The sequence below is a fragment of the Schistocerca americana genome, chromosome 8, assembly GCF_021461395.2.
Source record: "Schistocerca americana isolate TAMUIC-IGC-003095 chromosome 8, iqSchAmer2.1, whole genome shotgun sequence".
NCBI classification, from domain to species: Eukaryota; Metazoa; Arthropoda; class Insecta; order Orthoptera; family Acrididae; genus Schistocerca; species Schistocerca americana.
Genome location: NC_060126.1, coordinates 45,440,384 through 45,453,206, shown reverse-complemented (window position 1 = coordinate 45,453,206; position 12,823 = coordinate 45,440,384). Strand labels below are relative to the sequence as shown.

Genomic DNA, 12,823 nt, shown 5'->3' with positions numbered 1-12,823 from the left:
AGAGATATGTGAGAATAAGATTAACGTACCAAGACCAAAGGAACTTCAGATTGTCAATTGTAAACAGCATCCAGAATCAAGTTACGTAATATCTACGTTTTTTTTATTATTTTAATAAATGTGTGTGAAAATTAATTAAGTTCTGTTTAACGTTGGTCACCGTCAATCTGCTACTCTAAGCGTGCAAGTGGCATTTCTATCGTCTGACCTAACGGCAGAAGATAAACACGCCACGATAAGACCACGAGACATATTGCTGACACTCGCCTACTTCGTTAGAGCGACAAGTCAAATAATCTGATGGTGTGTGTACCGAAGGTCTTACAGTACGCACACCACAATAAGTAAGGGAGAGATGACTTTTGCACAGCATACAAACCGTACCTACAGGTGTATGAAACTCTAGAATTTTCCAAATCTATTAAAAACTGTGGTAAAAATTGAGTTAATTAGCTATAAAATTTGAGTTTTTTCTAAACATGAACTATAAAATATAACAGCACATTCATTTTTTCATAAATTAAATAATTTCTAGAGTTTCATACATCTGTAAGTATGATTTGTATGCTGTGCAAAATTCATCGAAGAATATCTTACGTATGAAGAAATGGGTACCTATAGCAACAAACGCAGCCAATAGAAGTCAAGAAATGATGAACTTTCACACGTAAAATAATTATTTTGTTATATTTTTGAACTTCCACTGCTATGATTGTGAAACCTGAATCCTTCCTGGTCAAGCTGACAAAGTTTTATGAATTTATTCATAAAAGTGTAGACAGTGGAAATTAAAATGTCATGTGGTGTCTCTCCTGCTGCAAGACGGCCCGTTTGACGTCCTACCCCCCCCCCCCCCCCTGCCCCCTTAAATTGCCTACAATTTTCACCACTGTCACAGATATAACGAACTATAAAGGAATGCCAATATTCTCAAGTTACCAAAATACTGCGAGGTGTTTTTTGCCAACTTTTTATCCGTCTGCCAAAGCGGTAACTTTATTTCTTTATTAAATAATTAGATAAGAGAATTTTAATAAGCATTCCAACTATTAAACATAACTTTACATATAGAAATATAGAATTAAGTTTTGATTTTACGAATTTATATGTATTTCGATTTTATAGTATCTAATATATCATTAACTATGATTCGTAATACAGGCAAACGCATAAAGTAATGCAGTTCAAAATCTTGTAAGGGGTCAACCGCCTCTATCGTATCGAGAATACACTACTGGTCATTAAAATTGCTGCACCACGAAGATGACGTGCTACAGACGCGAAATGTAACCGACAGGAAAAAGATGCTGTGATATGCAAATGATTAGCTTTTCAGAGCATTCACACAAGGTTGGCGCCGATGGCGACACCTACAACGTGCTGACATGAGGAAAGTTTCCAACCGATTTCTCATACACAAACGGCAGTTGACCGGCGTTGCATGGTGAAACGTTATTGTGATGCCTCGTGTAAGGAGGAGAAATGCGTACCATCACGTTTCCGACTTTGATAAAGGTCGGATTGTAGCCTATCACGATTGTGGTTTATCGTATCGCGACATTGCTGCTCGCGTTGGCCGAGATCCAACGACTGTTAGCAGAATATGGAATCGGTGGGTTCAGGAGGGTAATATGGAACGCCGTGCTGGATCCAAACGGCATCGTATCACTAGCAGTCGAGATGACAGACATCTTATCCGCATGGCTGTAACGGCTCGTGAAGCCACGTCTCGATCCCTGAGTCAACAGATGGGGAAGTTTGCAAGACAACAACCATCTGCACGAACAGTTCGACGACGTTTGCAGCAGCATGGACTATTAGCTCGGAGACCATGGCAGGAGTTACCCTTGACGCCGCATCACAGACAGGAGCGTCTGCGGTGGTGTACTCAACGACGAACCTGGGTGCACGAATGGCAAAACGTAATTTTTTCGGATGAATCCAGTTTCTGTTTACAGCATCACGATGGTCGCATTCGTGTTTGGCGACATCGCGGTGAACGCACATTGGAAGCGTGTATTCGTCATCGCCATACTGGCGTATCACCCGGCGGGATGGTGTGGGGTGTCATTGGTTACACGTCTCGGTCACCTCTTGTTCGTATTGACTGCACTTTGAACAGTGGACGTTACATTTCAGATGTGTTACGACCTGTGGCTCTACCCTTCATTCGATCCCTGCGAAACCCTACATTTCAGCAGGATAATGCACGACCGCGTGTTGCAGGTCCTGTACGGGCCTTTCTGGATACAGAAAATGTCCGACTGCTGCCCTGGCCAACACGTTCTCCAGATGTCTCATGAATTGAAAACGTCTGGTCAATGGTGTCCGAGCAACTGGCTCGTCACAAAACTCCAGTCACTACTCTTGATGAACTGTGATATCGTTTTGAACCTGCATGGGCAGCTGTACCTGTACACGCCATCCAAGCTCTGTTTGACTCAATGCCCAGGTGTATCAAGGCCGTTATTATGGATAGAGGTGGTTGTTCTGGATACTGATTTTTCAGGATCTATGCACACAAATTGCGTGAAAATGTAATCACATGTTCGTTCTAGCATAATATATTTGTCCAATGAATACCCTTTTATCACATGCATTTCTTCTTGGTGTAGCAATTTTAATGGCCAGTAGTAATATATCTTTGCCTCTTGCAGGTCGCCGTAGGTACTATCGATAGTCGAGCGCCCAATGCGCCAGACGGGAGTCGATGTTGAGGTTCCGGGCAAGTAAGTTGTTGGCTGTTAAGGGAGCGGGGTGGATTTCGGCAGGACAGCCGACCGCGTTTGCAATTGTTTAACGACTGTGTGTGTCACCCAAAGCCGTGGGCCTGACGTCCAGCAAATACGTAGATGGCGTTAACTGAGTGATTTGTTTGATGTGTTTAAGTGTTCAATTGTGCACCGTGATTACGCGACAACAGCGCCGGACACTCGCGAGTTGGATTGCAGTGATGATTGTGTATTCAGTGCCACATGAAGAATTTTTTCGTGTGACGATATTAATAGGTAACCTGTGACGAATTAGCCGTTATTACTTTGTCGGATGAAGGAGTAACTGCCTTATTCGTGCTGTTTAGACAAAAGATATAGAACATTAACAACAAAGTATGTACCGATTATTGTTACCAGACATTCTAATTAGCTTTGTTGGATTTGATACGAAAAGCTCCCGTGCTCTTAACCGATGGGCATACGGCCAAACTATTTTAAACTGTTTGGCTATAATCCACTAGTCATTAACGGTGAGCTTCATAGGAAGTGATTCAATGTGCTGGCTTGATTGTCAGTTTCAAAACAGAATTTTTTTTTCAGGTTAAGTTTCAGTCATCAGTTGCAAATAAATTTGTCATATTCAGAAGCTTAGTTTAGCAGACAGTCAATATCTTTTACATAGAAGGATTACGTCATGGTATGCTCGGAAATTTAAATATTGTATGCGATTATTTTAAACACTCTTTGACAATTTAAAATAACTGTATCACATCTATTTATACATTTGTCCCGAAAAAAATAGTACTGTACTTGCTCAAAATTGCAGCCACGAATAAAATAATAAATAAATAATAGCTGAGCCACACACGTTGAATCAAACATATAAACGACTGTAGCAGCTTGTCTGTGGATTCGAGCATCTTGCTCTTGCGGTAATATTTCATAAAGCGAGAACGGTTCCACCAATCGAAATCATTCTTCAGTCGTACAAGGTCTTGCAATTTGTTTCAGAATTCGTAATGAAGCGTTTCAGTCGCTCAAACATAGCCAGTCGTGTGTGTTGTCGACAACTGACTTTTTTCGGGAAACGTTGCGCGTCACAAACTAGAATTTGGTTTATAGACGTTTTTAATTTGTGTTTAAAAGTGTAAATCTCGTCAGTCACTCAGTCACGTCTGTTAGTAAATATTTACCCCTTGCACTGAGAGATTTAATGTACGCTCAATTGTTCGTGCCGCATATTGCTTTTGTGATTGGTGTTGTAATGACGTTGGAAATGAGTGTTTTCTCCATAATAGTGTGGTGGCATATATACTTTGGATGGCGTGCAAACGATACGAAAAATAAAGCCAATCCCGTTCTATACTGAACGATAAGGCTTGTCGACTCTTCCATCTTAACGGCCAAGAACTTCCAATGAAGAACGTCAACGCAAAACGTACACGACTGGTATTGCTAGCAGGCAGCTGGGGGCGCCAGGGGGCGATTGCCTGGCTTCTGCGGGGTCCGACCTCGTCCCCCGTCACGCCCGCCCGGGCTGACTAGGGGAAGGCCTCAGAGACGGCCAACCGATTCGGCTCACATTTGGCAGGTCGCCTGTGTACAACCTAAAACGAAGGAATCTAAGATATTTTGGGTCAACACCCCCAAGTTTTTGAGAAAAATCACCCCTAAATGTTATGACGAGCGATCGACTCAAAATTGGCGGGATCGATAGATAATTGTAAATAGAGCATTTTTCATCATCAGGTATGGGGTCAAAAAACGCACACTTTTCTAGAAATCGAGGTAAGAAACTTTTACAACTGCCCTGTCTGTACCCAAATGGTTAACGCCTATCGCCGACAGCGTCGATAGTCGCCGGCACGGTAGCTCAGCGTGTTCGGTCAGAGAGCTGACTGGCCTCTGTAATAAAACATCTGAGAGAAACGATCAACAACGAGCTTCAACGGATGTCAGGTGACGTCCGCTACGACGAAATACAACGAACCATAATGAACAAACTGAAAAAAATAGTGCAACGACCACGGTAACTGGCTGGTAATCGGGAAACCCGGGTTCGAATCTCGAAGAAACCTAGCGGATGTTATTCTTTTCGTTTGTATTTTTCCATATCTCAATTGATAGGGATAGGAGGGTTAATAAGGTAAGTAAATGAATAAGGAATGATAATAATAAGGTAGGCAAACTGATTTCCCAAACGCCGTGAGTTAGTAAAGTATTAGACTTTTAAGCCTTGTCACATGAAAACAACTCCGAATAAAAGTGCTGCGACTTCCTCACGAGGGATGAAAGATAGCCAATCGTGCGACGCTTGTTTACAGCGAGGCACGGGATAGAATGCACGCGGGGTTGCCTCTTCGTCATATCATAGGGAAGGAACAGTATAGCTGTCGAAAGATTGCATTCATTACATGCTCTTGGTGCCGTAAGTATATTTGTTTCGAATGTTTATATGACAAGTACCATCCATATAGTTGTTCGAAGAAAAGTGACTGGAAGAGCCATTGTAAAGTGACCTGGTAACATTTTAGTTGTTTACTATCCCAAGAGGTTTGAGAAATTTATTTGCCTATCTTACTATCATTCCTTGTTGATTTACTTACTTTATTAACCTTCCTATCCCCATCAATTGAGATACGGAAAAATACAAACCAAAAGAATAACATCCACAACGTTTCTTCGAGATTCACAGCCATTTACCTTGGCCGTTGCGCTATCGGCGTTGTCAGCGATAAGCGTTGACCATGTGGGTACAGAAGGGCAGTTGTAAAAGTTCCTTATTTCGATTTATGGAAAACTATGCGTTTTCGGATCCCATACCTGGTGATGAAAAATGCTCTATTTACAATTATCTATCGATACCTTTAGGGGTATTTTTTCAAAAACTCGGGGGTGTTGACCCAAAAATCTTAGATTCCTTCGTTTTAGGTTGCACACAAACGACCTGCCAAATCTGAGCCGAATCGGTTGGCCGTGTCTGAGGCCTTCCCCTTGTGAGGCCCGCCAACCGCCGGCTGCTGGCCGGACGATGTGTAGCGCACGGTTGCCGGCCCGCAGGCGCTGCGGCCCGTCTCCACGGAGCAGCCAGGCTTATGCTGTGCTTGCAACCACTCCGTGTGGAGCGCCACAGGCGCGTGTCGCTATGCTGATGATCTCTCACGCGTCTATACTCTTTATTATGAGCATTCTATACCTGGGAACAAGTGAGAGGAGAGAGATGCATTCGGCGAATAACGTAAATACCAATAAATGAACTCCAGCTGCGTCAGAAAGCCGCGGTAGTTTAAACATCCTATCAGGTGGCCACGGAGTTTTAATTCCCTCATCTCCCAGTGGTCTTTAATTCCTTTTCATCAGATTCTGTAGGAGCTGTCGGTGCCCGAGGGTTACATCTGAACATTCTGCTGGAAGTTTACGAGACGTGCAAACGGAAGAACGTCAGGCGCACACGGTTTCGTCAAATCTTGTTATTTACGAGATTTACTGATACATTTAACCTCACGGTTCAGTAAGGTAATAAAGAACAATTCGAAACTCGTGCCTTAAACTTTCCAGCCCTTTTCCATTATCAGCAGCAAGGTGAGATTCATTTTTTTAGGCAAATGTATACAAGCTTTAACAAGGCAAAAGTACATATGTACCGAATCGATTTAGGTATAGGAAGAGTGACTAATGACACAAATGCGAATCAAAAGTAGTTTGAGGAACAAGGACTTATAGCAAAACCTAGAATAGCACTTACTGGCAAATTAGATAAATTCTCTTTGCAGGGACTTGATTCACCTGGTATACCATGGTGTACTTAAGCGGATAAAAATCGATATGCGTTTCCTGTCTGTTCGAAATGTAAGAGACTGGCGGAGTCCAGATCTTGAAAAAAAAAAAAAAAAAAAAAGATTCGTATCGCGGAGAATACTGTTTTTCAAGAAACTAACCCATTTTATTGTGGCGTACTTTTTTGAAGATTAGAACTTAAGAAGGATGTTCAAGTACGTTCATAAGTGAAATATTCATCATTTACGGTAACAACAAATTGTATATGGAAATGTAAGATGAAATCTAATGTAGCTTTCCAAATAGAGATTAGTGTGTTACTGTTCATGTCGGCTGTGAGATTTTTTTTATTCGGTCTGGACAGCGTCCGGTACTGCTCGCCGTCTCTAAAGGCAGCTTCCCTCTCACACAATAATGAGAAAATACAAGATGTAGCACTAACTTGCTGTGGAAAGAAAATAATTTTTTCTGCGGTTGTTATTGTTTTGTAGCAATCGTGATACTACAAACCAAATTGCTTTGAACCGTTAAAATTTATTTAGAGATCTACAGGTACTTCATCTTCATGTTGAATGGATGTAGGTTGTACGTGCAGTCATAGGAAAAGGTAGACGCGCGCGCCCACGCGCGCGCACACACACACACACACACACACACACACACACACACACACACACACACACACCCACACACACACACCTCCTTGCGACAATTGCTGGTACCTAGTCCTCACGGTCTTGCATTGTGTTCTGACAATGCATTCTCTGGTCCTGACAGTCTCCACTTGTTTGTTCAGAATTCTAATGTTCATTTTAAACTTTGCGTATTGGAAAATTCGGCACCTGTGTCTGAACAACCCCCTTAGGACAAATGACGAATCCATCAGATTCGTGACAGGATGGCGTTTGATAGTCTCAAGGGCAAATGCCACTCTTGGCACTACTATTAAGTTTCGCTACTAGTCCACAATCGAGCAGAGCCCCCCCCCCCCTCCCGCACTTCGTCCACGCCATAGAGGTGCTCCTGAACTACCAGCTTTGACACGTCACGCAACAAATTTTAGCCCCACAAAAGTACAAGGTCTCCCATTCTCCACTGACTCAGTGCTAGTTTTAATTATCAAAGCTTCTCTGAGAGTGAGTCAAATGAAAACCGTCATGCTGTAACAAAAAAAAAAAAAAGAAAAGGTGAAGAATGGCTGCAATAACTTGTAAGTCACCAACACCGTTGACCAGGCGTTAGCACCGTGCAACTACGCAAGCGACAGCGCAGGACAGGACGTACTTGTAAAGGTGCGTCGCGATCTGTGCTCCTTACGCCAATGTGCGTACTTCACACGCAGCAGGAGGTATGCGTGTGGCTGCACTTCTCTTTCTCGACATGCGCTCGTGGCCGATTCCATTCATACCTAGGTAGGTACACGCACGATGTTCCCGTCGTCAAGATACCTGCTTTCCTAGCACCAACTCTGGCCACAGCAGCTACATTTTGAGATGAAGGTAAAATTGTAGAAAGGAGACAGTGTACTGGGATAATTAATACCTTTCGTGTAATGCACATGAGAGCTTGGTAGAAGATACGAAGTTGGAGTATGTATTTTAGTAGCGAGATCGGCAACGCTTTGCAGTTGCTAAGTAAGTGCGGGAGTTGGATATACTTCCCAGTCTCCTCCCCCCTTCTCCTTCCTCTGATACTATCTTCCTCTTACCCCCTATCTTTGTCCAACTCATCCATCTTCCCTTTCTCTCTGTGCATCACCTCCTGCCCCTCTCCTGTCCATTGACCCCACCCTCTGTGTCCTGTTGCCCGTCTCTCTCACCGTGACCCTCGCTTATTCTTATTGCTAACGACACCTCGATTGGGAATCGAAGTAACTTAAAATGAACGGGTAAATCGGTTGGAGTCGTTGGTACAAGGAGCACGGGAGAGAACCCCAGCTGTTGGATTCGTGAGGATACTAGCTTCAGTGACAGAACTTTGCATAGTTTAATGTGTGAATGGGTAGGATTTCAAAGCTTCGGAAGATTCAGATCCCGTAGTAGTATTCTAATCTCAAGCCAATAACGCATATACAACTTTCCTGTTTTTCGTAAAACCGACATTGAGCGAGGAAGCAAAACAGCGCATTGAGGAGTATGCAGTTTTTGCTTGAAAATATGTGTAAGGAGAAAGACCATATATGGGAGAAACAATTTGTCTAATGGTTTACATGGTAGCTGAAACTGACTGTGCGAAAGAAATCAAAATGGCACATTTACACAACACAGCATTTTCTTTATCACAGTCCGTCTTAACCAAAGACCTATACATTGTTGTTTCAAAAGGTATGTAGCCTATGTCCATCTGAATGTTTGTTAGAGTATCATGTAAAAATTTGAAGTAAATCGGCCAACACCTTTCAGAGATTTTTGGTAACAACGTTTCCCCTTCATATATCACATACTGAGTTACATATTGTGTTGTATTGTATTGTATTGTATGTTAACTGGAGACCTAGAAACGACGGAGAGGCTCCGTCCCCGCCGCAGCCGCAGTGGTCCACAACCCCACGACGACTACCGCAGTCCACTTTACTCCTCCGCCGCCCAACACCGAACCCAGGGTTATTGTGCGGTTCGGCCCCCGGTGGACTCCCCAGGGAACGTCTCACACCAGACGAGTGTAACCCCTATGTTTGCGTGGTGGAGTACTGGTGGTGTACGCGTACGTGGAGAACTTGTTTGCGCAGCAATCGCTGACATAGTGTAGCTGAGGCGGAATAAGGGAAACCAGCCCGCATTCGTCGAGGCAGATGGAAAACCGCCAAAAAACCATCCACAGACTGGCCGGTTCACCGGACCTCGGCACAAATCCGCCGGGCGGATTCGTGCCGGGGACCAGGCGCTCCTTCCCGCCCGGAAAGCCGTGCGTTAGACCGCACAGCCAACCGGGCGGGCTAGTTACATATTACAAACATTAAAAAAATACATAGCGTATGTCCGTCAGAATGTACATTACAATGTCATGTAAAAATTTGAAGTAAACTGGCAAGTATGTTTCGAGGTATTTGCCATAGGCCGTCGTCTGTCCGCTTTGCAGAGCGGCCAGGCCTCCGAACGGCACGTTCTACGAAGAGGCATGGACGTCTCCTGCTCGTGGTTTCACCGTCCTTCAACCACTTTCCACACACTCTGGCGACAGCAGAGCGCGAACAACTGTCCGATTCCGCCATTTCTGGGATGCTCGTGGCCCGGCGCCTGGCCATAGCAATCTGCCCTTTTTTCAGTGTCGTTTGTGTCAGTGGGTTTCCCCTGTTACGGCTCGCACCGTCGCTAGAATGGTTCGCCATTCGCCTCTGTTCCGTTTACATACTTTCCTTACCGCGCCGTCACGCATTCGCAACTGCACTACTCTCGCGGTTCGCAGTGATCACAGTGATTTGGTTCATCATTGTGCAGGTGTTCTGTTGCAACATGACAACGCACGGTCCCATACGGCATGTACAACACTTTCTGTATCCAGAAAGGCCCGTACAGGACCTGCAACATGCGGTCGTGCATTATCCAGCTGTAATGTAGAGTTTCGCAGGGATCGAATGAAGGGTAGAGCCACGGGTCATAACACAGCTGAAATGTAACGTTCACTGTTCAAAGTGCCGTCAATGCGAACACCCCATACCATCACGCCAGGTGATACGCCAGTGTACATACTTTCCTTACCGCGCCGTCACGCATTCGCAGCTGCTCTAGTCTCGCGGTTCGCAGTGGTCACAGTGATTTGGTTCATCATTGTGCAGGTGTTCTGTTTCAACATGACAACGCACGGTTCCATACGGCATGTACAAAAAATGGCTCTGAGCACTATGGGACTGAACATCTATGGTCATGAGTCCCCTAGAACTTAGAACTACTTAAACCTAACTAACCTATGGACAGCACACAACACCCAGTCATCACGAGGCAGAGAAAATCCCTTACCCCGCCGGGAATCGAACCCGGGAAGGCATGTACAACACTTGCCACAATGTCAGATGAGAAGTTTGTCTTCTGCGTTGTAGGTACTCACCAGACCTCCCGGAGGGTTTTCGTCTTTTCGGAACGCTAAAAGAGAGGTCTGACCGAGTGGTCCGCTACGCGGGACACGAACGATGTGCGCAAGCTGCGTAATGAGCTCTTCGCTACAGGACGTCTGGACACCTCGTAGGAGGAAGGAAGAAGGGATTAGCGTTTTAACGTGCCGTCGACTACGAGGTCATTAGGGACGGAGCACAAGCTCGGGTTTAAAGGAACCATCCCTACAAACTTCACATCTGACATCGTGGCAAGTGTTGTACATGTTGTATGGGACAGTGCGTTGTCATGTTGAAACGTAACACCTGCAAAATGATCAACCAAGTCACTGTGACCACTGCGAACCGATAGACTAGTGCAGTTGCGGATGCGTGACGGCGCGGTACGGAAAGTATGTAAACGGAACAGAGGCGAATGGCGAACCATTCTAGCGACGGTGCGAGCCGTAACAGGGGAAACCCACTGACACAAACGACACTGAAAAAAGGGCAGATTGCTATGGCCAGGCGCCGGGCCACGAGCATCCCGGAAATGGCGGAATCGGACAGTTGTTCGCGTGTTGCTGTCGCCAGCGTCTGTGGAGAGTGGTTGAAGGACGGTGATTTAGGGAAATCTCGAAACACCTAAATCGGGATGGCCGGACGCGGGTTTGACCCGTCGTCCTCCCGAATGCGCGTCCAGTGTCGCTAACCACTGCGCCCCCTGCTCGGTCTGGACACCACGGCGGCTCTGCACTGTGCGCGGGGGAGACTGCGCCCTCCTGTTGACAGTGAATTCTACGGAATGTACTGACCTGTAGACGTAGGGGCCGACCTCCTCGAAGCGCAGCTTCTTGTCCTCGCCGCTGAGGAAGGCGTCCGCGTTGGTGATGTTGAAGAGGTACACCTTGAGGAACAGGTCCACCGGCGGCTTCCGCCACAGCTCGAACGACTCGCCGCCGTCGAAGAACATGATTTTCTGGCAAACACACAGACGGGCCACGCTCAGCGAAGCTTACTGCAGGCAGACAAAACGTACACAGTCCGGCGAACGCGCTTTGCGGAATGTTCAACCTTTGTTTACGGGCAGGTAGTGCTACCGCCTCACCGTTACAATACTGTGCGTATCTGCAGTGTGCATTGCATAACATAACTCCGAATTGTTCTCAATTATATGCAACTTTGGGTAGTGCGAATTGGCTGGCTAGGTTCACTAGAACAGGACACAGCTTACATTGCAACTTAGCCTATATTTAAAATCAATTTTCTTTCCGATACAAACAACACTGTCTTTACTGATGGCGAGACCAATCGTGTGTTAAATTATTGGTGATTGTGTCGGAAAATGATAACAAATAAAATTAAATTAAAAAATTTTCAACTATTGTACCAAACACAGTCTGCAGAACATTAAAAAGCAGAAAAAACTTTGAACATAGCTGCTAAGGTTCAGTGACCGTGTCAGAATTATATTGGAACAAGTAAGCCCTCGGTCACAAATATTAAGTCAAAATTGACCTGGTTTCGATGCTACTATGAGCGTCGTCTTCAGAATTAGACTAACTGTTATGAAACATATTAGGTATATAGTACATCAATAAAATTAAAGTTTGTACTGACTGGAAAAGATGCAGTACTTACAAGTCGCATATTAAAAAAGATCTGAGCCGGAAAGGCGACGTCATGAACAGCTGTGAGATGGCGAGCCACTAAGGGCTGCTCGTATTGTGAACAAGGGTTGCGACGAGACTCTTATGCTATTTACACATTGAATGATATTGTAAGGAAGTTATAAATGTACACTACTGGCCATTAAAATTGCTACACCACGAAGATGACGTGCTACAGACGCAAAATTTAACCGACAGGAAGAAGATGCTGTGATATGCAAATGGTTAGCTTTTCAGAGCATTCACACAAGATTGGCGCCGGTGGTGACACCTACAACGTGCTGACATGAGGAAAGTTTCCAACCGATTTCTCATACACAAACAGCAGTTGACCGGCGTTGCCTGGTGAAACGTTGTTGTGATGCCTCGTGTAAGGAGGAGAAATGCATATCATCACGTTTCCGACTTTGATAAAGGAGCGGAGTGTAGCCTATCGCGATTGCGGATTAACGTGTCGCGACATTGCTGCTCGCGTTGGCCGAGATCCAATGACTGTTAGCCGAATATGGAATCGGTGGGTTCAGGAGGGTAATACGGAACGCCGTGCTGGATCCAAACGGCCTCGTATCACTAGCAGTCGAGATGACAGGCATCTTATCCGCATGGCTGTAACGGATCGTGCAGCCACGTCTCGA

At 45.1% G+C, this 12,823-nt stretch overlaps 1 protein-coding gene across 1 annotated transcript in view; it reads right to left on the bottom strand.

Moving 5' to 3' along the window:
- LOC124544800 (scavenger receptor class B member 1-like) overlaps positions 1-12,823 on the bottom strand; it is a 202,329-nt gene that overhangs the window by 47,888 nt on the left and 141,618 nt on the right. Inside the window, exon 3 of the mRNA XM_047123484.1 lies at positions 11,334-11,497. Within this exon, the coding sequence (XP_046979440.1) occupies positions 11,334-11,497 (164 nt within the window). The remainder of the gene's footprint in view (positions 1-11,333; positions 11,498-12,823) is intronic.